The 25753-nt window shown below is 50.8% G+C and overlaps 1 protein-coding gene across 1 annotated transcript; it reads right to left on the reverse strand.

The window, feature by feature from the left end:
- Window positions 1-1911: 1911 nt before the first annotated feature.
- Window positions 1912-24692, reverse strand: Ccnd2 (cyclin D2). Its single transcript, XM_006987872.4, has 5 exons — window positions 24236-24692; window positions 22295-22510; window positions 19516-19675; window positions 12056-12204; window positions 1912-3516 (listed from the first exon to the last, which is right to left on the reverse strand). Exons 1-5 carry the CDS (start codon window positions 24425-24427, stop codon window positions 3367-3369), a joined length of 867 nt encoding a protein of 288 aa, XP_006987934.1. The 5' UTR covers window positions 24428-24692; the 3' UTR covers window positions 1912-3366.
- Window positions 24693-25753: the final 1061 nt, after the last annotated feature.

Raw genomic sequence — 25753 nt, forward strand, 5'->3', positions numbered from 1 at the left:
TCAAAACAGGGAAGGATCAAAATTTGGCAAGCTGGGGGAACAACTTAGCCCCCACAGGTGGAGAAAGTACAAACAACAATGATGACAAAGAAAAAAAAAAAAACAAAAAACAAAACAAAGAAAAGTTCATTAACAAGGCAGAAAAAGACCAGAGTCTGCAATCCCTTTTGTAGGATGTGAAGGGGACAGGGGGAGCAAGCTGGAATCCACGGGGTGATTTATACCCCTCTGGGACAAAAATACTACTATCAAGGAGACTCAGATCTAAGCAGAGGGTATTGGTCACCAAGGAATCCAGGCTCCCTTTCCTTGTGTGAGCAAAGAGCAGGCAGAAGAGCCACTGTCCACACCTCATCACACAGGCTCCGAGGAGGGCAGACAGGAAGTGTCTTCTCCATCCGAGATTAGAGACTAGAGAGGCAGTCAGTAGCCTGCTTCTTCCCTGGTGCGTCTGCTGCCTTCCTTCTGTGTTTCTGTTAAACTCCAAGGTCATGTGTGCCTTGTGTAACTCATCAGGCACCCCAGTTGCCCAAGAACTCAAGGGACTGTGTCTGTCAGGCTCTTAAAGACCAGAAGAGTGTGCTGTGCAGTGTGAGCGCTGAATAAACACGGGCTAGCTGCAGGCTGCTCCTTTCCCCTCCCATACTTCCCAAGTCATCACCCACCGGCCCCCCACAAACTCCCTAGAATTTTAGGGTCCTGCTAACTCACCGAGTCCTGATCCTTCCTAAATACACTTGAGGCCAGAGGAACAGCCTCTCACTCCCTTTCAACATGCGTCCCAAACTCATTCAACCTGTGCTTCCTATCTGGCCCACTCAATGGGATTTAAAGCCCGAAGCCATTCAATGCCACCAACAGACACCCTGGCCCTGCACAGCACTTGCCTGCCACTGTGGAGGGCACGAGGGAGAAATAAATGTAGGCTGCAGACTCAGCGCCCAAGACTCAGTCCTAGGAAGACTTTGAAGACCATCCTAAGTTGGGGTGTCAGTGCCAAGGAGAAGTAAACTGGTCAACTTTCATGATGAAGGGACCCTGTGAAGAAGAATGTCCTGTTTCTGAATGGGTTACAAGATGCGGGTGGGGGTGTCTCCTAACTGTCTGCCAGAATTCTTGATTACTGATCCTGGTGACTGCATGGAAACCAGGCTTACCTAGTGCACTGCCTGTGTCTGCCAAGTGTCTGCCTTGTGTGGAGGAGCCCTTCCACGTGCTCTTTTATCACGAGGAGGGAGCCTGGGTCAAGGGGGAGCCTGGTGACCTTCGAGACAGAAAAGATCCCTGTGCTTGAGACCCTGGGGTCAGACCCCTTCCGCCTTCTATCTACGAGGCTGCCCAGCTTCTGCATGCCCTCCCTACCTCCACCCTGTGCCTCCTGCTGGCGGCCATCCCAACAGAAACTGTATAGCTGTGAGGTATTATGAAAACAAAAACGAACATGGTTATCATTATTGATTTTGTCCAGTAAACCTGAGGTAAAGAATACTTTGAAGAATGTGATCAGAGGAGGTGGGGGAAAAAAAAAGAAGAACCATGAGAGAAAGGAACCAAACAAAATGAAATAGAACTCAATATGCTACCGGAAGGAAACGAACCGAGGAAAAGCTTTTCCAGTACAAAGAACTCATCTCAACCATCTACTTCAGGACTTGAAATTTAAGCAGTAAAATAATATATTATAACAATGTTTCTAAAATAGCAGCACACCGTGAAACATTACAGCTAGGTACTGTTAATGTGAATAGAGAATGAACGACCTCAGCTTAGCAGCGAAAAATAATAATAAACAGAACAAAAGAAAAACAAAAGATAAGAGACCCTTAGATGTTTCCCCATCTTCAACCCTCATACTATGAAACAAGGCGGAACCTATGTATGAACTTAACTCTCCAAAGCAGCCCTGTTCTGATCTTTTCTTAAAAAAAAAAAAAAAAAAAAAGGCAAGTATTCTAACAAATAGCTTCATTACCTGTCAATCAACGGCTGTGGCTCCAACTTCTGTTTACTGACTGCCTCAAAGAAGTGGGAGAGGAAAAATTCAAGTACAATGAATACTATAACTTGGCGGTAAAATTAACAAACAAACAGAAAAATGGAAAAGGGAATAAAATGCCACACCCTGATGTTTTTCCATGTTCAAAGTAGAAAAATACAGACGGGGATCAATCCTTCTACGCCATCAGAATGGTTTAGACCTTTGTTTTTAGGCTGGGATGGGAATGTCAGCAGAAGGATCTCTTAGTCCTGGTAGGGACACCAGAGCCAGGTACCAGAACATCAGACTCCAGAAATGAACAGTAACCGGAAGGGGAGGGGCAAAGAAGGAAGGAGTATTCAACATTGCATAAACCATCCCATCTACCCCACCCCCATCCCACCCCACCCCACCCCGGAACAATTTTTCAAAGTGCTTTTCTAATGGAATGGTTTATAACAGCATCAAACTGTGGACCAGACATGCCAGTCAGCACCAGAAGCTAAGTTGTCGTTTTTTCCTAATAAGGGATTAAAGATCACCTCGGCCTCTTCTGTTACATAGGAAAGCTTAGTTTCGGATTCTGCTTGTGGTCTCCATCTGCCCCCATTTAGATGAATTCTGGTCATGGCCCATAGCTAATTCCCTCCATTAGGTAACAGTAGGATACATCGATAGTGAACCATGTTTGGAGGAAGAAGCACAAACTCACCAAATATGAGACTTAGGAACCAATCGCCTGTGTCCAACTGGCAAAAGACATATCCCTTAGATAGCAGCTACTGTATACAGTGAGAATATGCAACGTAGAGACCTCGCCATGCTAAGTCTTGGTAACACGTGGTGAGGCGTCAAGGCGCTTCTTACATCCAAAATGGTTCAGTCATGTGGACAGGTAGTTCTGTACAACCTCTCCAGCATGTCCCTGCTTGCTTCTGATTCCTTCTTGGGTTCACTGCATTGCAATCTAATCATGCCTTTTTGGCATCCACAACTCCTTGCAATTCTACGAAAAGGGGCATATGCACTAGTTCACAAGCACAAAAGACAGTCTCCTCTAATTTGTTCCCATATTGCAGGTGTACATAATCTCGAGCTAGTCTGCGAGTTTTCCTGTAAGCATCTGACTATGACTTTTACATCAAACAACAGCTGTGTGCATATACAAGGGTACTTCGCTGTACTCTGAGCAGGCACCACATGCATTTCAATTATAGGGCCTTTTCCTCTCACTTCTAAAAGATCTTTAAATATGATCTAGGTGGGGGCAGAATTTTTTTTTTTTAAGTTTCATCCTAAAACACAAAGAACAAAACGTAACTAGAGAGAGAGAAGGAGCGAGCAGATGACAAAACACGCCTCTCTCTTGCAGGCCCCGCACGGCATCCTCACAGGTCAACATCCCGAACATCTGTAGGCGTGGTGGCTTGGTCCAGATCTTCCACGGACTTGGATCCATTGTGCTGCTCTTGACGGAACTGCTGCAGGCTGTTCAGCAGCACAGCCTCGATTTGCTCCTGGCAGGCTTTGAGACAATCCTGGAGGAGGGCGGTCCAGACGGGAGCTATTAGCATACGCACTTGCAACAAAACGTCTCCCAGAGACAGACACAACCCAACTCACATCACCCTGTACTCATCTTTCTGTAGAAGTAAATATGAAGGAGAGGAGAGATGTTCTCAAATGCCATGGAAGCTCAGTACATGAAGTGGGGTACATGAGCCAGCAGCATCAGCACCATCTGGCAACGAGCTAGAAGTCCATCCCAGATTGAGCCAATAGGAGCTGACATTTCAGCTGAAACCCAGGCATTCTTATTCTAAAACATATGGACCAGAAAGTGATCCAGCTTTAAGGAAAAAAAAAGCCCTTGCCTGGACATCAAGGGGCCATGTGGAGGTTTTCTGTTTGGGAAAGGTTGGAGGTGGCACAGAAGGACTTGGTTCCTACAAGGTGCCACACTGTTAACCAAGCCAACAACCAATGAATAGGTAACAAGGGGGGATGCCTAACCGTTTAAAGTGTTCAGAAACTAAAAATCTCTGCATTTTCTGCTCATTTACCACCCTTGAACTCTTTTCACAAAAACACAATGCAGAATGTTTACAAACCTCAGGACGCTTGAGCTTGTCCAATTTGGGAATAAGCAAGAATTTGCACTGTTGCCTTTATTAGTCTATATTTGGTAGGGAAAGTCCAGAGCGAGCTGCCCCAGGCAGAAGCTTCTATTAGCTGGGAGACATGGAATGTGAGGGCAAGTCATGCTGTCACTGGGATGGGACTATGGCTCAAGCTAGAAGCTTGGGGGAGCGGGGGACAAGCTAAGAAAACTGCTCCTAGTAGGGATTTTCCCCCTTAGCCTCTTGGCTCTGCCTCCCTGCGCTACGAAGCAGTCTCTGCGTATAGAAACTGTGCTAACCGGAGGCTCCCCTGCCTGCCCACAGCTTAATACACACTTCCCCTCTGTTTATTTCACTGTGCAAATCTCACCACCTAGAGGCTGCTATTTTTCCAAGCACAAAGGCATTATCTTTATTTTCCAAAGACCTAAAATAAAGTTGGCATTAGCTAACAAGGAGCGAAGTTTCCATTCCCTCCCACCTCCATCCATTTTTTTCTTTCCTATCTCTCATCTGCTCCACATTTCAAACTATAGCTTGAAGATGAGGAGCGACAGCAGACTAAGAGCAAAGGTCAGAGGTGAAATGTCCCTGGAACCTGAGCATGATGGGAAAAAGGAGGGTGGAGTTTGCTGCTCACTCCATACTGGCGGGGCATCGCTCCGTTAGTCAATTCCAATCTCTGTTTCTCCATCTGTAAAAATGAACTGCTAAGCAGCAGATCAATAAATAATCACTGTTTACTATGTGTGTGTGGTAATGGCTCTATCTGCCCTGGAATCTGAAAAAAATCCTTTGGACTTTGAGATTGGATGTTTCTCAGGCTGGCTATAATCAAGAGATCCTCCTACCTCGGCCTTCTGAGGAGCTGAGACCGCAGGCACACAAACATGCCCATCTTAGATTTCTTTAAAGGAAGGTATGGATCAGCAATTATTTAAGACAAGGATGTGCCACAGGTCTGGTCCTAGAGAAAGTGTGGCCCAGCACCCAGTCACCAAGCCAATTTCAACAATGCCAAATGAGGAACTCATATGCCGAGGATCATCCTGATCTGTGGGTAAGATCATCTGGGTTGGCACATCTACCCTATCATTATGACCAATGTACATCTCCATGGTGCCAGTGTCTGAATCACACCAGATGGTCCTCCGCGGAGATCAGCCTGCAGAGAGCTTAAGGACTTGGCTTTAGGATGGGCAGTTTCCCCAACTCTTCCTACTAAGCCTTGCCATCTAGCTGCCTGAGACTTTAAAGGGACAACCCTTTAAAACCCTGTAGAGAAACCCCTACAGGGAAGACAGGACATCTGGCAGTCACTTCTACAGGACTTTCAGAGCCAAGGGCTCAAAATGATTCCAGTGTGATGTGACACACCTTTCAGCCAAGGGCAGGCTCTCAGACTATTCTAAGCAATGGATGAAGATCCAAAGATTTTCATACAAAATGTACACTCTCCTTTCCAATGTTAATTGAAAACCAAATCATTACCGACTAGGTGACCCCTGACCTTTGATCCCTCTCACTTGGAGAAGAGAACAAGGACTAATGTGGTTAACCTAGGAAGGACAGCTGGAACTCCACCTGCTGCTCACACCGTAGACCGCTCCCCCCATCTGAGGTCTCTGCTCGACTAGCCATCAGTTTCCACTTCCCCCCAAGTTGTCCGCTATCATTTCTACTTTTAACTAGGGTCCCTCAGTCCTGGCTCAGGCAGGTGAAAATCTCAAAGGCAAGAGCCTGCCCTGCAGAAACCATGGAGAATGCACCACTTCCTGCAGGTGGAGAAATCTGCACTGTGCCCTTCCAACGTCAACAGTCCTAGTATAGGAAGATCTTCCCTCCCCTTCTTTGTAGGAGCCCTTCTTGGGCCTCACAGGGCAAGTGAACTTCCTATGAGCTGGCGGGAAGCAAAGAGGACACCATTGCAGGGGAGTCAGGATCTACAATAAGCAGATTATTAGCTGCAGGGGTCGGGGTAGGGGGTGACTTAGAAAGACAGAGGAGCCCCGCCTCCAACCCAGCCACACAGCTTGTGCCAGGAGGCGGCAGGAGAGAAGTGTGGAGTTCAGGGCAATTCCAAAGGGACAGGACTCACAAATGATATCTTAATACATCATCAGAGTATCAGCAAATGTGGAGCTGTAAGAGGCCTACAGAGACCAAACTGGGAACTGGAGCTGGGGAATGGTGTGGCTTGTCCCTGAATGACGGCAGGAAAATCCACACTAGTCGCCAATTTGAGAACTCTCTCTTTCCAATGGCCCTGCTTCTTTCGGGATACAAGGAAGGGCATAATGGACAGAGAGTCTCCAGAAAGGAAGACCCAGGCCGAGTGTGCGTGTGCGAGCATGTGTAGGGGTGATGACAACAAGGCCCCTGATGAAAAGATGCTACATCCCTGTGACAAGCGGCAACTCCAGGACCTCGGCTTTGCGGCAGCCTCCCAAAGCAGCAGGCATTGTGTTAAGATGCCCCAAATTAAGCTGATTAAAAGGAAAGCTATAATGCTAGTCTGTCAGCCGGACAGGTGGCACTCCACTGCGCTGGAGGTCGGGCACCCCTCCAACTCCTCTGATGACGGCCCCCTCCCTGCTCTGCCCCGGCCCCCCATCTTCACAGCCCTGACAGCAGCGGCTGTGATCTCCAGCTCGTTACTCGGCCCCCGACTTCCTCCACTTGCTGGCTCGAGCTCCCTGCCCTGCACCCTCCACCGCCTCCATGAATGGGCCCACGGAACTCCAACCATTAGCCCTCAGTGTTACTGCATCAATCCTTTGTCACTACACACGCACTGCACTCAACAGGGGAACAAAGGGCTGAATGAGCCCCAGACCCGCGGCCAACTCAGGCAGAGACAACTTAGGAAACTATCTCATTCTTCCTTTCTTCGCAGGCTGTTTGGCCCGTTTCCTTGCATACCAAATGAGGCTGACAAGAAACGGGGGGGGGGGGGGGGGGGGAGGGAGGCAGGCTGCCCCCAGCTCTAGCCCACCTCCCCCGCCCTCAGCCCGCCTTCCAACCATGCTTCCCAGAATTCCTGACCCTATGAAGCCCACTGAAGAGGACATGGGTCACAGAGACGGCTTGAGAAAACACCAAGTTTCGAGCTAAGGGGGAACAGAAGAGATGCCAGGGACCCCACAGGAAACCTGGGGCCCCAAACGATCCGTTTGCACTGAAGTTATTTGTTTTACATTTACAAGCAGTATCATAAAATGTCAAGACAACCCTAAATTCTAGAATTTACTCTGGGCAGTTCTTGAAAACATGGCAAGGAGTTCTGATGTAACCCAGGTAGAGCTGGCTGTGCGACTAGAGCCTGTATTTGTTCTATTAAATATCTTCTAGAAACTTCCTCATATCTTTAGAACATGGAAGCCTCAATTCAATTTTTTTTTTCCTTTTAGGAAATGTTAGAGATTGAACCCAGAGCCTTGCCCATGTTAGGCAAGCATCCTACCACTGAGCCTCACACCAGCCCTAAATTCCACTCTATACTTCGTTAAGTGTGTGACTGAGAGTGAAGATTAAATGGCTTGCACTAAGATAAATCTTCCGACATGTTAACTAACGTTTAATTACATACATACATACAGACAGACAGGTAGATCTGGATAGATGGTAAATCTTTCCAAAAGTCCTGAATGAACGAGAGACACTTGAAACCCATCTGCTTGTCCTTTGTCCTTCTTTCCTTCCTCCTTCCTTCCCTCCCTTTCCCCAGCCTCACTACCCCATGACTGCCAGAGGCTTGGGATAAAAAGCCAAGTCTAGTTGGGTCGTATTCAAGAGACCTCAGAGTCAACTGAACAGTGAGGTAAACGCTGGACCAAAGCATGATCACACTGTGGAGGGGACGGAAAAGGAACCCGATTCTCCAGGGACTGCTCTCAGACTCACCCTTGGCAACGGAAGCCTGGGTAGGTAGAAGTTCCCTGAGAGCGAGCCTGCCCCCCTGGCTAGGGTCTGTTTTTAGCAACTCTTAACTTGTAGCTGGAAGTAAAAAGTACCGAAAATACACCACCCTCTGAGACGTCTCTCCCTGTAAAACTGTCTGTCAGGCTTCTCACTCGGATTTCTCTTTGGGATGGAGCGGTCCGGTTTATTTTGGCAACAAGATGGAAAAACAAAGACCCATTTTCTCAGAGCTGAGTGGGGGCCGCAATCCCAGCTATCTGCTGCCAGTGAGCTGTGGAATGTAGTCCAGAGGTGGCGGATGAGTCAAGAGGACCTACTTTCAACCTTGACCTCAGGCCATCCGTGAGTTGCCACTTACAGTGAGAGCAGAACATGATAGGTCTGAACGGACTGCAAAGAACAAGGTGGACTCAGGAACTCTGGTCAGCTATCTGTCACAAGGGGTAAATGTGGTCCTGGGTGTTGGTTTAACTTATCCATGGGACAGTCCAATACACCTGCTGGCATTTCACAGGGGTAGTCCCGGATGTTTCATATGTATTTGTACACATAATGTGCACGTGCATGTGTGTGTGTCCATATATGTATATATAATGTATATGTGTTTATATTCACATATGTATATATATATACACCCATATATATCCATATATCTAGATAAAGTATTATGACATAAAATCAATCACTTCTAGTGTATTTTAGTGCTATACACATCCATACTGTGTGTGATGCCCAGGATGTTGCATCTCCAATCTGAAGCTCTATATGCATTTACCATTGACTCCCCTTTCTTTCCTCATCCCAGGTCCTGGGAACCTCAGTTACTCTTTTTGTTTCTGTCAATTTGACCTCTCCAGCTTCTTCATATACGACCTGTGTCTGGCTTATTTTACTTAGCACAGTGTTTTTAAGCTTAAACCCAGGCTGATGTTACTTTTGAAGGGATCCACAATATCCCATCACATGGTCATATGACATTTTGCTTCTCTAGTCCAAGGACATGTTTTACAAATGTTATTCAGCTCAAATTACAATCGGCCTCATGAGTTCCGTCATTTAAAGAAGTGCCCTGCCTCATTTAAGGTTTGGAACATGCTAGCATTTGTTAATCCAAGATCTTGTGAGGATGCTCCATGGTTTACTTTCCTTTTTTTAAACTGAATTTATCTATTTTATGTGGATCGGAGTTTTGCCTGCCTATGTGTCTGTGCACCACATGTGTGAGTTACGGACTGTTCTGAGCTGTCACGTGGGAGCTGGGAATCAAATTCTGGTGCTCTGGAAGAGCAGCCAGTGCTCTTAACGACTGAATCATTTCCAGCCCTTACTTTACATTTCTTGTTAATCACCAAGTGATTTTCTATGCTCCATCTGCCTGTTCCAGCTTCTAGCATGGTGCCTAGGGACCAGGCCTTGCCCATTTCTACTTTCTAATGCAGCAGTCTGCAACAACTGGGCATTTCTAAGTGCTTCCAGAAATGAATGGGGAGGAGTGATCCAAGCACACCACTTCTTCATTCACAAAATGGTGAACAGAGGTCATGAAAGCAGAATTCTCCCTCCGAACACCAGTGCATTCCAAATGGCAGTCTTATCGACCTTCACTCTGGAATTCAGCTCTTCAGAGAGCACATGCTGATGGGGGGAAGGGCATTCAGCACCTGGGAAGCTGCCTTTCCACTGAAAACACTTCTGGGAAGCAGATGAGTGAGCTTCAGGGGTCAGTGGTACACATGGAACTTACTGAGGCACCAGCCATTTACCTGGACAGGTGAGGTGGATCTCGTTAGTTCCTATGTCCACGCTTGGATCTGAATACTGCAAGGTCTGTTCTTGGGCCTACTGTGAGCATCAAGCATGGACCTGTACCCCCAAATTAAGACAAAACACAGGTCCCTTGCAGAAACAAAGTGCCAGGGTCAATGAGATGGCTCAGTGGGTAAAGGTGCTTATCACCAAGCTTGGTGACCCCAAGTTCAATGCCCAGGACCCACATGGTGGAAGAAGAGCCAACTACCAAAGCAGGTTGTTCTTTGGCCTCCACACGCGAGTTGTGGCATGTGTTTTACACACACACACAGACTTGGACTTCTTGACTAGCTGCATGCTTTCTGAGAGGGGAAGGTGGCATCTCCAGTATGAAATGACAAATTGGTGTGCAGTCACATAAATCAGGGCACAGACAGAGAGTCTTAGTGGTAGCCCCTACGAGCAGTTTCTGTCCATATGTAACAGTAAGGAGTGGGGCAAGAGAGAGGGAGGCAAATCATGTTGAAAATGCAGTGACATCTGAGGGTGAAACCACTGTTGTAGGCATTGTCTGTGTGAGTTCAGAAGTTGAAGAAAGACTTGTTTGCAATTGGCTAGCATCCTATCTATGAAGGGAACCTTCACAGGAGACATTAGGAAGAGGAAAGGAAGGGGTGAGCCCCTACACACACACACACACACATATACACACACACACACACACACACACACACACCTCTCTTGGAGAATTAGAAAGGTATTCTTCACACTGTGCTGGGGTCAGAGACAGAGAGCTTTGCAATCTATATTTTGGAACCCTTTCTGAAAAGCAGACAGTTTGGCACCGACATTTAACAGAGCCCATCTGAAAGCTGGTTCAGAGAAGAGCCTAGGCTTAGTTCTATCAAGCTCTTCAAGGCTGCCACCTCTCTGAGCTAGTGGTCAAGGCCCAATACAGGTAAGTTGATGGATGGCCTTGAGCTCCCTGTGTTTAAACAGCCGCTGCTCAGCGTACCCTGGGGAGACACCAGCCACAGGCCTGTGTATCACATGACACGACCCTTGAACCCAGCAAATTCCTTCACAGGGCACTCTAATTCCTGAGCCTCTCCATGGTGAAGCGCCAGGACCTGAGAGCCAACAATACTCTTCTCTCTGCCCGGCCTTTCGACCAAATGCCTTTTGCAAATACCAAGTTCCCGGGAGCCCCAGCAGTGAACAGTCTCCAGGGTGGAGTCAGAGCTCAGAGGCGTGAGGGCCCAGCTCCACGACTACCTGTCTTACCTCCAGGTTGCCTCCTCTACCCTCTCGGCTGCCTGGGGGAAACGCAGGGGACTGTCTATCTGGGCTCTGCGAGCCATCCCAGACGGAGCCCTCTCTATTATGTCCTAGGCACTGAAACCAGGACCTTATGGAATCCTGGTCCATCTCAAAACCTCTCCTGTTTAAGAGCTCTGGATTCTGGCAGCCAGCAGCAGACTTGGGGCCGTCCATAGAGAATGGAAAAAGTCTAAAGCTAATAATAGTTGCCTGAATTTGTGTCGTACTTGATCTTTGTGTGCCTGGTCATCCGTCACCGCTTTGATCAAGAGCAAAGGCAGAGACAGGATGGTGGAAGGCTGGACAGCAAGCACAGGGGGCCACATCTCGAATGCGCTCTCTCCTCTGCGGCCACGGCCCGGCTTTAGCTGTCCTCTTTGAGCTTCACCTCCTCAGAGGGGAGTAGCCGAACTGGAGGCTCTCCACGGCAGAGCAGAGGCCCGACAACGTGTACATAAATGGACATGAACCCCACACCACGGAGGAAAACCAGTCAACGGCCCTCCCCCTCCCATCCGTCTGCTGAGGTCCGCCTGTATTTTAAGGCACACACAGGCTTTCACACCCACAAGAGGAAGCAGGAGGTAGTCAGTGGGGCACACCTACAATCGAGGAGACCAGGGAGGCAGAGGGAGGAGGATCACAAGTTCAAGGCCAGCCTGGGCAACTTTGTGAGACTGTCTCTCAATGAAAGTTAGAGAAGAGATGATGATGTGACTCAGTGGTAGAGTGGTGGCCTGGCATGCCCACAGCCCAATCCTCAGTCACACACACACACCTTGATGGGGAGGCGTCACTCTGCTAGCGCTTACGCCACCTTAAACGCTGATCTTCAGAGACAAACACCAAGAAGAAAAGAAAAGAAAAAAAAAACCCACAAAACCTTTGGCCCACCATCATAAACCAACCATCTTTCCCGGGACTTGAGGAGAGACATCGGGTTTCAGGCAAGGTGGTGGGTACCTACCACATCAGTGTGGGTGATCTTGGCCAGCAGTTCGGTCAGTGCATCACACGTGAGTGTGTTTGCTTCTTCATCCTGCTGAAGCCCACAGATGGCTGCTCCCACACTTCCGGTTGCGATCATCGATGGTGGGTACATGGCAAACTTGAAGTCTGGAAAGAACAAGAGGCTGAAAGTTAATCACAGAAGCCAAATGGGGCCCGAGCTTGCCAGCCTGCAGATGCTCGCAAATCAGAAGGCGTGAGGCCACTGGCCTAGAATCCCTGGCTCCACAGCCACTCTCTCCCTTGACTCCTGCCACAGGAAGCTCTTTTGCCAACTACGGGTATTCTCAATCTTAAAAGGGACACCAAGGCAAGAGAGCAAGGTCACTTATCTGAGTGCACACAGCAAGTCACCAAAGGCTCCACATCCTGGGGAGTCTATGCTCCCACAATCGTTCAAGAAGTCAATACATGCCAGGTACCATGTTCTTTGCTCTGGCCTGGTCAGTGAGGTGAATAAAATGTGGCATCTTCCCCGGGAGGTGGTGGAACAGAGTCAAGGAGGCATATACAGGTCAGTACTCCCTCTACCCTGCAGGTGGGATAACTACAGGCTTTTGACGTTTGAAGGAGGGAGGGCAAAGCACAAGAAGATAGACAATCATGAGGACTTTTGTGAAGAATGATATTCCCAACAGGACCTTGCCCTAGTCTCTGGCTAAGTGTAAAAAAATACTACAGAGGGGCTGGAGAGTTGACTCAACTTATTGCTCCCACAGAAGACTCAAGTTCGATTTCAGCATCCACACGAACTGTCTGCATCTCCAGTCCCAAGGGATCTGATGTCCTCTTCTGACTTCCACAGGCCCCAGGCATGTGCATAGTACACATACATACATGCAGGCAAAACACTTCTAAGTGTGTGTGTGTGTGCGCACACGCATGTGTGTGTGTATGAGTGCATGCTCACATGTGTGTGCATGTAAACTAAATACAGAAGCAGTAATGTAGGAGATGAGGTGATTAGGCCCAAATTCCCTTAATTCTCAACTTCTAACCATATGTTAAGGATCTTCAGAGCATTAGGATAGAGGACAGAACTTACTCAAATACCAAAGACTAACATTTGCATTCCAATCATACTGTTATTCACCTTAAGTAGGAGTGGCAGCTTGGGACCCTAAACTTAGTTCCTACTGAGTGATTCTCTAAGGGGCTTCCTGACTATGATCCATTAACTGCTGGACCTGCCAACTGCTAACATGCATGCACTGAACATGAACGTGATGTCTGTTTAACATGCATATCGACCATGGAAGATGACCTTGTGGGTGGAAGGACACCTGAGAATTGTAACTTGTCCTTGCCCCTGCCTTGGGCTCACAAACTAAAGAGGTAACAGTGTCATCACTCAGTCTAGTAGCAGTTGTGAAATGGGGCCCACTTTCCAGTGTATGATCACCAGTTGTAGCAAGGACACTAAGACATCCAGTGGGGACGGAAGGCAGAGCACAGAGGGACAGATGAGTCCCACTTCAGATCATGGGGGACTACTGGGCTGAACATGAATGCTCAGAGCAACCTAGACGCTTCCCTTCTCCCAACGCAAAGCCCTCCTGCAGCAGCGTGGCACTGGGAGGCTTTTTCAACAGAGAACACGGTGCCTCCGCATTGAATCCCCACTGTTCTTAGACACTCTATACGAATCAGCGAACCATGCACGCGTCCCCTCCCACCTGGGCTCAATCCCAGGAACACTGGGTAGGCCTGGCCGTCTGTCTGTCTCTCTCCTTGGCTTTCTTCCATTCACAATTTTCACCTTGAGGCCCATATATTATGGGGTTTCACCCAATTCCCGCTGGCCGCCAAGTCCTGCCTGTGTCTTCTCTATCTGCTTAGCTGGTGTGACGAAGCCAACCTCCTTGCCTCTTGCTCTGCTGTAGGTCTCTCCCGTATGGGCCACAGGAGACTGTTTCTCTGTCCAATAACCTTGTTAGCTCCCCTCTGTGACATTCATAGTACAGAAGAGGCAGTCAGCCCATGGCCCTGGGCCCATAGAGGCCCTGGGTGGGAGCACCTGGCAGTGACAGGGCAGGGAATTGTCCCCAAGGTTCCTTTTCTTGTGCCCAGGCTCCAGATCAGGAGGCATGTGCATCATCCCTGTAGAACTTCGCAGCCACATCGCTAACAAAACCAATTCAAGGTTAGCATGTGGAGCCGGAGGGGATATATGGCCTGACCTGGGGTACAGGTACAAGACCTTTATGAGGGAAGGTTCTACCTTTTCTCTTTCCCTAATAAAGTACTGAGGGGAGTCCTCCTTGGGCAGAGTCTGACTGACTCTTTATGCCGTGCTCCAACATGCATGACTAGTCACCCCCATACCCCACACTGTGGTAAAACAGGTGTTCCCAAGAAGCAGCAGTTTCATATGGCCAGGTAGCCAATTTATTACACAGCAATACATCCCAGTATGGTGTCTTTCTTTTTCTTTTTCTTTTCTTTTTTTTGGGGGGGGGGTTGTTGAGACAGGGTTTCTCTGTGTAGCTTTGCTGGATCTCACTCTGTAGATCAGGCTGGCCTGGAACTCACAGAGATCTGTCTGGCTCTGCCTCCCAAGTGCTGGGATTAAAGGCGTGCGCCACCACCGCCCGGCACCAGTATGGTATCTTACGCTTGGCTTCACATACACTACACGGATATCTTCAAGAGAAACTTTTCTGACCTAAGAAGGGTTAGTGATTTGCTTGGCAAAGTGCTGGCACACACCTTTCATCCCAGCACTCGGGAGGCAGAAGCAGGTAGAATTCTGAGTTCAAAGCCTGCCTGGTCTACAGAGCCAGTTCCAGAACAGCCAGGGCTGTTGCTCAGAGAAACCCTGTCTTGAAAAAGAGAAAGAAAGTTTAAGTGTGAATTTAGCTTCTTCACAGTGCTATTCTGAGGACTGACGGTAATAGCCTATGCTGTTAACCCAGGTATGGAACCTGGCTCCCGGTAAACCACAAATGACAGATGTCAGTCACTCTCGATCCTAATCCTCACCCTCCACTGCTCTCCCCCCTGGGACTGCCTAGTCAGCTGCTGAGTCAGTAGTTATCTCTGCCATGCAGTCCACATTTATTCTGATGTCGTTCACCTAGAGCCCAGGAGCAAGGCCCGTGTGAGGAGCCCCAGGCCTGGCCTCCTCACTCCCTCCTGGTGGGTGCAGGCCAAGGACACATACCAGGTGAATGGAAATCTTAAGGTGTCAGGTGATTCGTTCAGTGTCACTCACTAGGGTGTTGGACCTCTGACTTGGGACGCCTCTGTACTCCGATCCAGTCTGGGTTTCGAACAACCCTGAGTTACCTCCCACACAGTGAAGGGGAACACAAAAGCGGGGCTCTTCATCAGAAGCCCAACTCCACGGGCCCCACCTCCACAGTGTCAGCCGGAGACCGTGGCCCCAGATCCCAAGGATGCCGCAGAAGCAGCTGGGGGTCTGGAGTGGCTCCCGAATCTAAGCAAGGACCCGGAGAAGCACTCCGTATCCAGCAACGAGGAATCGGCACTTTTTGATGAGATTTCACTGGCCAGACTGTTCTACGCTAGTGGAGTCTAAATCTGGGAGGCTGTGTGTGGTCCTGCTCAGAGCTTGACGCTGAGTCAAAGTAGGAGCCTGAGCAGTGCCGACTCACAAAGCCTCCCAGGGGCTGCTCTACTTTCACTCACCACTAGGGGGAGCGGCGTTGATTGTTGAGGCGGAGGAAACCCAGAAAAACTGTCAGTTTTCTCTGCTTCTTCCTCTTCCTTAACCTGTAGCGAGGGTGGTGCAAGTTCAGACCCAGGGTGCTCATTGGCCAGTGATGTCATTCGGCACACGCTCATCTGCCACCCCCAGAAAGGATTCTGCACAACCTGTCCTTACGGCGCAAGGGCAGTAACTGTTTGCTACTGAGGGGTTAGCTTGTGTGGGAGGAGAAAAGCACCCATTCATCTTACGGGATGTGAGATAACCAGTATCACTCACAGAACTCCAGTTCAACACGCTACTTCCTCCTTTTGGCCCCATGACTGCCCTCTGGGGGCAGTTCAGAGGCCCCCGGGTGGATATGTGGGGTTCACTCTTCCTTCCTGGCTACCAGAGAGGCTTGGATTGCATTCTAGAACAAAAGTCAAGTCCCCAGACTTTTCAGGGCCACCACAGTCTGGCTACAACTTGGGGCTGGAAATCAACAGACGCCCTTAAGAGAAGACTGGGTGAAGCCTAGGCGAAAGCCCTGGGGTGGAGGTGTGGTTAGCACAGGCAGTTGGGTACAGCAGCCACAGGTGGGCTCCCAGCGCCAAAAGAAGCGGCTGCAGGGAATCTGGGGTACCGGTACCAAGTTTAAACTCAACGCCACTGATGTTACATGCTAAGCATGTTAAGGTTGCTGGTGCCCAAGAGAGATCCTGGTCATTTCAGGGGGGCCTTCTTGCCCCTGCTGCGGAGGCCACTTCTGCCTTCCCTGAAGCCACACGTTCTGGGCAGGAGCTGGAGTTATGAAAACCTCTCACGCCTCAGGCTCCTCCACCAAGACCAGCTGGGAGAGCAACAACCAGGTAGTCTCAGGCCGCCTCTCTCCCAGAAGCCACTGTACGCTGAACAGGGGAGGAAGGCACCTCTCTGCCTTGCCACCAACCTTAACCCAGAGCCCCATGAAGGCAGACTGCTGCTGGCCAGTCACTCTTCCCTCCCTCGGCCCCTGGACTGCCCACGCTCTCTTCCCCTTTCACACACACATACGCTTAGGACATCCCTTAGGGCAACTGCCAGCAGTTGTTTCACAACTGGCTTTTCCCATACACTAGCAACATCGCCCCAGGGCTGGCTACCTACCATCTCCTCAGGACTGCCCCCTTCCTGTGCCATGGTGAACCCCCAAGACCCTGGCTGCAGGCGCTTCCTCAGCTCCAGGACTGGAGCTAGAGTGAGTCTATGAGGTACTGGGCATGCACTCGGGAGCTGTGGCTGAGGGGCAGGCGCCTCCTCTGTCTTTGGTCCTTGAGTCACTCGGCGTCTGCTATTTGAGGGTCCTGCCGTTTCTTGGGTGCACTAGATCGTGGCTCCCTGAAGCTCTGTCACTCAAGAGCAGCAGGCCTTGGGGTTTAGGCTGTCCAGCCGACTGCCGGCCTGCTTGCTGCCCTCCACCCCCACCACCACCAGCAGGGGTCCAAGTGCAGACCAGGGGAGAGAGGAGGACCCTGTGGTCAGGCCTACCCTCTCCACACCCAAGAGGCTTGTGGTTCTCTTCTTCACTTTCACCAGGTCTGCGCCTCAGGCTTGGTACTTGGCACACAGCTCTGACCTGACTGGAGGTACACTCTCCCCTTTCCTTCCCACTTCTTGGCTAAAGCCGAGGCCAGGCTGAGGCCCCCAAAAGGCAGTCTTCCTGACTGCCTCCACCTCCCAGTGGACCTCTGTCCTCAGTCCCTGAATCCCAGGCTCCCCATTTTGGCCCCAAAGTTGGCAGCTGCCCCAAGGATCTGGACAAGACAGCCAAGAGTGGGGGATGGGATCCCCAAGAATAGAGAAAGGGCCTGTGGTCTATACAGGATTGGGAGAATCTATCGGAGCCTGGGTAATCCCACCTATCACCCCCTCACCCCAGAGCAAGATCAGGGAGAAAGAAGTGGTGGACACTCTCCGGCCCAAAGACCTGTTAGTCAAGGTCAAAGTAGGACTGTGGCCATTGGCAGCTGGGTGGGTGGGGAGAATTTAGGTGTGTGTGTGTGGGTCAGCTGTGCTGTCCTAGGGCCAGAGAGAAGAGGTTGACACACACACACACACACACACACACACACACACACACACACACTGAATCATCACAAGAGAGGATAGGGACTGAGTTCCTGGGTGAGAAAAGAGCCAGTCAATGTGAGGCTGACCCCTAGAGCCCAGGCCAGTCGGCAGGAGAAGAGCAGGGAGCAGAGGAGGACTGAGATCCAAAGGGGAGCCAAGACGAGGCTTCCGTGTGCACGCCCCCAACCCCCAGCTGCTGGAAGGATAGGTATCTCCTCAAAGGAGCTGGGACACATGTGCCATGAGGGCTGATGCAGGTCCCCAAGGGCTGGACTAAACCAGCAGCAGGAAACATGCACACACACACACACACACACACACACACACACACACACACACACACACACCTCAAAGTGGGAGGTAGAATCCCACACACAAGCCAGTCGGAGCCCGTGTCTAGTAGCAGGAAAAGCCGTATCCACCCTTAAGTGACGAAGTTCAAGTCTCAGACGGGGCTCACTATTGTTGGAGTACTTTCACAATTCATACTGTGCATGCGCCTTATAAAGCACGGGGCATGTCTCGCTGTGGGTTTTAGTTTTCCTATGCACTCTGCAGAGGCTAGAGAAATGATGTATCCAAAAGCTTGTTTTGCAGATGGAGTTGAACTCCAGAGAGGTGAAACAGCCTATGCAAGGTCACTCAGTGATAAGTAACAAAGTCTGTCTGACCTTTTAACTTCCAACAAAGCACAGGCCCTATTGTTCAGTACACAACCAGCTACAAGGATTAAAATGTTATACTCCACCCCGACTCCCTATCACACCTCCACAGTTCAGGAACCCCAGGTGAACTGAGCTGCACCCTACTCATGGTTATTCTTTACCTTCTGACCCTGAGGAGACGAACTCCTGACACATCTCCCCTGGACTCCCAAGCTCCTAGAGCAGGGTTCTCAACCTCCCTAATGCTGCGGCCCTTTAAGACAGTTCCTCATGTTGTGGTGACCCCCCAACCTTAAAACTACTTTGTTGCTACTTCATAAGTGCAATTTAGCTACTGTTATGAATCGTAATGTAAATGTCTGACATGCAGGGCATCTGAGAAGTGACCCCTGTGGGGGCTGAGACCCACAGATTGAGAACCACACTTCAGTGGCTTCTACCCAGGTGTGGGCCAGTAACAGCTACGTATCAAAATCTTTTCCAGAGCTTGGAAAACCAATCTTTGCTCAAAAGGTTTACTCCCTCATCAGCCGAGGGAGCAACCAGAAGGCAATAAGTGAATTAGTGAAAAGGAATTCTTTCCCTCATATCAGGGCGGCCGCGGATTCATCTTGTCGTGTTCCTTTAACCTATATGTGCCCCACCTTCCTTACGTTCCCTCTCAGGCTTATCTCCAAGCTGTCCTTTTCCTCAAAAGATTAAAGATCTGAACACAACCAGTGAGCAGTATATATAATCTTCAAAGAGCACTTTAGACATCATAAACAATATTTTAGCAGGCACTGCTTTCTTTCCCCTGACCACACCTGTCCCCATAAAGCATTTATGAGTGAAGCAGGGGAAGAAAATATTCGAGTTCTGATAAAGAGGGATCCAGTCAGAACTGAAAGCCCAGACCGGCTAACTCAGGCCCACTTGCCCAGGACACCCGAAGCAGCGGGAGTTGGAGGACTTCCTGCTGCCCCTAGTGTGAGCCCCTGAACTCCCTCTCACCGGTAGCACACAGAGCGATGAAGGTCTGCGCATGCTTGCGGATCAGAGACAGCTTCTCCTTCTGCTGGGGGAGCTTGCGCAGGATGTGCTCAATGAAGTCGTGAGGGGTGACTGCAGCCAGGTTCCACTTCAGCTTGCCCAACACCACCAGTTCCCACTCCTGCAAAGGGCGGGAGGAAGAGGGCAGAGTACTAAACATCCATAGGCTGACTCCAGGTCTGGGCTAGGGGCTGCGGTCCAGACCAGCTTTAATGATGCTCATTAAGGCTCAGCTGTCGGATCACGATCCTGGGGGGGGGGGGGGGGACGACTCATTTGTCACCATGCCCTTCATGCTTTGCAGTCGCTGACAGGCTCTTCTTGTGATGAAAATGTCAGGCTCCACTGGAGATAATGAGAGGCCAGGTAACCATTGCCAAGACCCGACTTTCTTCAGTTTTCTTCCCAACCCTACCCACAGGACCCTGATGTCCACAAATGCTGATGCTTGCCCACCCAGAAAGTTGGACCGATAGCAAGATCTAGTCAGGGTCACGGTGGCACTGTGGCAATAATTTATTGGATATGTCTCTATCATAGGACTAATAGTCTCTTTAGTTCTCGTGAAAAAAAAAATGTTACTTGCAGATTAGGAACAAAATAAGCTTCCTTGGCCCAACTCATTGGCAGCCAATTAGCTGGCCTCTACTTGTGAGAGGAAGTCTTTTCCTCTCTGCTGCTGACACTTTCCCCTTTGACACAGCATGGAGAAGTCTTGGGGATATGACACTTGGCGCTTTCCCCTACAGCTTCCCTGGCCTTTGTCTTCATGACTAAGAGGCCCAAGGTGGTCACTTGCAACCCCATGTGGCCGACAGTGATTTGAGGCAAGGTGGGGGTGCTGAAACAGGGTCCTAAAACCCCTTCAGCCCACGCAACGGGGACACTGCAGCGTCTCTTTTATGGGTCTCTCCCTGCAGTCCCACTAGTAAACAGGCTTGTGTCTCTCCTTTTGTGAAATAAATAGGGGAAATCCTGTTCAAATGAACTGGACTAAATAAAATAAAACCACAAGAAAATGTGCACCTGAGGGGTGTGTGCCTGGGATTCTACCTCTCTGAAGCAGAATGGAGGTTTCAGGTGAGCTTGAATTATGTAAGACCTTGTTTCTTTTGTTTTTGTTTTGCTTTTTCCGTGCCCCCCCCCCGCCCCCCGAACGTGGGGTTCGTTCAAAAGGAAACTGTCCCTGCCAACCAGTCCTCTTCAGAAACACAAGAGGCAGCTATTGCCTGGCCACGACCTGACTCTTCAGCTCACCCGGCTCCATCTGCAAAGCTCAGGGTCAGGCTACAAAGCACCAACTAGCTATGGTGTGTCCTGGAGCAAGCTCTCTTCATCCATGACATAGGAAGGCTCTTCCAGACCCTGTGACTTCTGGCTAGGAGGTGGGAAGCTGGCATGCTTTATTTATTTGGAAAGACTTAAAGTTAGCATCACTGGTCCTGGAAATATTAGGATGTCTTGAAAAACACCTCAAATCTTCCAGTACATCAGCCACATGGAAGGTTCTTTTTCATGTGTTTTGGGAGAAAAACAAGCTGGTCTCCAATTCTAATCTTTTTTTTTTTTTTTTTAATTCATAAGCTTTCAAGTCTGCCCTGGCTTTTTGCAGAAAGTTGGGATTAAAAACCCGCTTAACTACGAAAAAACCAGAGATGGCTTGAATCCCAGCCCTTCCTTCTTCTAGGGCAATGTGAACATAAACTCGTCCTCTGGCATCATTATTAAAAGCAGCAGATCTTCCAGAAGAAAGCACCTTTAGGGGCCTCTCAGCTCAAACCAGAAGCAGCTGAAATCTGGCAGTGGTTCAAAGGTGAAGTCATTCAGGCCCCTCTGCATTCTCGGCAATTCCTCCCCCAGCCTTGCACATGTCTGCCACTAGGTGGCAGCACAAGCCCAGAAAGGAGGGCTCCTCACAAAGGGCTCAGTTCAAGAAGCCATTCTTAGCCTTGGAGACTTTGTGCAGGCCCGGGCCATGCCAGCAAAGGGGAGTAGGCAGAGGGGGTGGTCCTCTTCTACCAGTGCAAGAGAAAGGTGTGCAAACCACTGAAGGTGGGCCCCAGAAACTGCAGAACAGAGCCGCAGAACCTTCGGTGTGTGGCTGCAATGTGAAAAGAAGGGGCAGGAGGATTTTTTAAAAAAAAAGAGATAGGTGGTGGGGAAAGCCTTTTTGGCAGAAAATCCGAGCCAAGACAGGACCCTCTGGGAACTGTATCAGTCACAGTCCCTTCGGGAGCTAAGAACTCATGCTTTAGAGCCCTCCAATAGAAGGCCACGACTTTGCGTCAAAGTTGATATATGGACACTTAGTGATCAGCTACTGTGTGTATGTTGATATTGTGAGATTTTATTGATCTGTAAGACATTACCTGCGACACCTCCAGGCTCTTAGGAGACACAACACAGGTAGCGTGTGAGAAATCAGACTGTGTTCTCAAGGTTCAGTGGAAATATAGACCTTAATTAAAATCATTAACTAAAATAGTCTATACCTCCCCACCCCCACCCCCACCCCCACCACTCACTCAAATTCTCAACTGGATTTCATCCTCACAAATTTCCATGAGGTCTTGAGCTTTGTTCACTCCCTGACATGAGAAGACTAGCTATCTCCTACTGAGTCACCTGGTTAGTGTGAAGGGTCCAGTAGTCCTGGGCAATTCTGAATCCCAAGACGGACCTGGGGTTGGTGGATGGGGTTGGGGGAGGGCAGAGTCAGGAGCAGGGAGAGCAGCATTACCAGCAGCTCCTGGGGCTTCACGGAGTTATCGGTGTAAATGCACAGCTTCTCCGCGGTCAGCGGGATGGTCTCTTTGAGCTTAGAGGCCAGGAACATGCACACTGCGCCCAGGAGCTGAAGATGGGTCTTAGGAGTCGGGACTCCGGCCAAGAAGCGGTCCAGATAATTCATGGCCAAAGGAAAGACTTCCTCTTCACACTTCTGTTCCTCACAGACCTACAACCGGAGTGGGAAAGGGTCCGAGACGACAGTGAAAAAGTAGCATCAGACACAGAGGAAGAGAAAAGTATAAACCGTGGCAACCAAAAAAAAAAAAAAAAATTTTTTTAAATTTTTTTGTGGAGAGGGGGAGGGGAATAGAAAGGGCAAATAGAACAGAGGTGAGAACACTGGGGTAAATCCGAAGAGCCTTTGGGGCTCGGATGTTCCCCCAGAGCTGAAAAAAGTGGTTAACTAAAGTCCCCCCAAGCCCCCAGGCAAAGCCCAGAGCAGCCGCCGCCTGCCGCTCCCTCTGCCTCCTCACTTCTCCGCACTCTAACTCACTCACTCTCTTTTTTGGATTTCGTCATCTTTTCAAAAAATCAATAAAAATATTCTGGAAGCTCCAAGGGTCTACTTCTTGGTCTCATTCGGATCCCCAGACCCTATTCTATCATTCCCGACAATTGAAAAAATTGTCCAGGGTGGTCTCGGCCGCCCAGGGGCCGCTGTTGGGGGGGAGGGTGGAGAAGAGAGGGGGAGGGAGGAGGAGGAAGCGCGCCGCAGCCGCCGCAGCTGGAGCCGGAGCAGGGGGGACCGCTTCGAAAAAAAATTATTAAAAATCGAGGGGAAAGCCTAGAAACTTCCTTTGGGCCTGAAAACCCCAGAGAGGCTCCAGGCTCCCCGGAATAGAGGTTTCGGGTGTCATTAAGGTCGTTATCTCCACCCCAGGGGCTCTGGATCCCCGTGCGGAAACTTGCGGAGTGTCCGGCTGCGGCCCACAAGGGCAGTAGCTAAGAAGGCTGTACTCAGCTGGGAGCTGGGGGAGAGGGAATCGGGGAACCCCTCTCCAGGAGGCACGCGGGACTCTGATCTCTCATCTGGGGGTGTCCCCTAGCCCGCTCTACACACACCTCCTCCCTCGCTTCCTACCCCACCCTAATCTGCGCGCTGAAGAAGCAGTCAAACTGTAAGTAACCTTGGTGATCTGGGGGCTGGGAGAGAGGGCACGGCCAGAAAGAGGGTGACCACGATCATGGGGTGCTTGGGGGAGCCGGCGAATGTTCCCAGTCCTTGCAATTGGAGTTTGCAAAGCAACATGGCGAAAGCGCGGCAGGTCCAGAGCTGTGCATACGTGGGCACCCTCCTCTCTCCGCAAAGATTGCGAGCGAGACTAGAGCAGCGGTTCTTTCAGAGTCCCCCCAAACGCACGTTTTCCCAGTGTGACTTCCGGGGCTCTCCTGAACTCCCTGATTCTCTCCTCCCTACTCCCCCTCCAAACTGCCAACGCGGAGTCCCGACCACACACGCAAGGGACCCGAGGCCAGGGTGGCATTGCCCCAGCCTCGGAGTGAGGGGGGGGGGGGCGCGTCTGTCTTCCACTGTTGGTGTGGATTTTCAGGTCCCTACACCCTTGAGGGGCCTTACTGAAGGCAGCGGTCCCCCAAAGCAGGTCAGGATGGGGATGGGAGGACGAGGAAGCCACATGCAGACACACGTTAGCGGGATGCCCCCTCCCGATCGTTGCCTCACCCACGTTTTCTCCCCCCCCACACAGTTAATCTAGCAAGGGGCAGAATTGCGTCTCGTCCAAGGGTGCGGGGCCACCTCGCGCACGGGCGCAGGGAGGCCAGCGCAGGGGTAGTCCCCTCTCAGTTTTAAGATCCCTGCGTGCTGGGGGGGTGCGGGGGGGGTGAAGCTGGTAGGACTGCCTCTCTCTGAGAGCGTCGCCAGCACACCTACCTCTAGCATCCAGGTGGCCACCATCCTGCGCATGTACGGCTGGATGTCCTTCTGCACGCACTTGAAATAGGAGCACTGCGGGAGGTAGCGCTCCTCGATGGTCAACAGGTTCTGCAGGACGCGGTCTTCCAGCAGGTTGCGGTCCGGCACAGCCCTGCGGACCGGGTCCACCTCGCAGCAAAGCAGCTCCATGGCCAGCCGGCGACAGACTACTCGGTCCCAACTGTGAAAGTTTTATTAGATTTAGGAGGGAGGGGGCGCTCCCCTTACCTCCTTCCTTTGGCTAAATTCGAGATTTCAGAGGGAAAGAGTGGGAAAGAGAGAGAGAAAGAGAAGGGGTGGGGGGGAGGCAGAGTGGAAGGTGGGCGAGCAGAGAGCCTCAAGGGCGGTCTGACTCGCACCGGTCCTTCCCTCGGAACTGCCTCGCTCTCCCCAGCTCGCTCTCCTCCCTCTCTCTGAGGCGAGGCAGTGACGCAAGCTGGCAGGGCAGTTAGATCTCCTCCCCCTCTCCGGTTCCTCCTCCCCTTTCCTCCTCTCCCCGGGCGTCCCTCCCCTCTTTTCAATCTCTCCCTCCCTCTTTCCCTTTCCTACCCCCCCTTTCCCTCTTGTTATTAAGGCGCACAGCAGCTGGCCCGACCAAACTTCAAACACGATCCCCCGCCCCCGCAGCCCCCCCCCCCCCCAGTTCTCCGAGGCCCTCTCCCTCAATCCAGCCCCGCTGCTAGGGGCCCCGGATAGGGGAACCCACAAAACCCACCGATTCCTATTGATTCTCTATCCTTTCTTACATTCTGTAGCCATACCATGGGGAGGGGGTTTGCCCTCTAACTTTGGCGGCTTGCAATGTGATCGGAATACTGCCCACTATTCACGACCCAGCGGTAGAAGGTAGACTGAGGGAACATGTGGATGAGCTCAGACAACTTAGAAGTAGATCCCCTAACTGGAGAATCAGAGAAGGCGGATTTGAGAAAATTGCAACTTTGCATACCCAGGGATAAATGTTATAACGCCCCTGAACTTAGGCTCCTGATAACTTTCGAGCTGTTTCCCGGCCCAGAGCCACGTCTGTGGAGAGGAAGAGGAGGAGAGGGTGGGTGCTGGAAGGAGGGGGCTGCTTCTCAGGCCTGGTTAGACTGTGACCCTCGTGCGGAATCCTCGTGTTCTTGGGGGCGCCATTGGGCGACGCGGCTAGCCGCTCGGGCCCGCCGCAGGCCGGGGGCAGGGCTAGCAGCTGGTTCTCCACGGCCCTCGGCCACGCAGGAAAAACCCGCTTCCTCGCCCCTGCAGGGGCTGACGAGCCAGCCCTAGGTGTCTGCGCCTAGCGTGGCCACACTGATACAGCTTTCTAGGAAATGGCTCGGGAGGGGCCAGGGAGGGGAAGAGGGAGGGTTTAGGTTTGGCTCCCCGTGCGCAGCGAGGCCACCCTTCCTTCCCCCGGGGGTTCCTGGGTCCTGCACCCCTCAATCTCAGACCCCGCGGGGGCTCGCGCCTCACTCGTCAGCCCGGACTTTGGGT

The sequence above is a fragment of the Peromyscus maniculatus genome, chromosome 3, assembly GCF_049852395.1.
Source record: "Peromyscus maniculatus bairdii isolate BWxNUB_F1_BW_parent chromosome 3, HU_Pman_BW_mat_3.1, whole genome shotgun sequence".
NCBI classification, from domain to species: Eukaryota; Metazoa; Chordata; class Mammalia; order Rodentia; family Cricetidae; genus Peromyscus; species Peromyscus maniculatus.

Excerpts from the sequence above, each read along its gene's own strand:
- Ccnd2 (XM_006987872.4), bottom strand. The coding sequence starts at position 24,427 with ATGGAGCTGCTTTGCTGCGAGGTGGACCCGGTCCGCAGGGCTGTGCCG. Across the intron at positions 22,511-24,235 it reads TGGCCACCTGGATGCTAGAG|GTCTGTGAGGAACAGAAGTG; the intron begins GTAGGTGTGCTG and ends CTCCGGTTGTAG. Across the intron at positions 12,205-19,515 it reads CATCGCTCTGTGTGCTACCG|ACTTCAAGTTTGCCATGTAC; the intron begins GTGAGAGGGAGT and ends TGTTCTTTCCAG.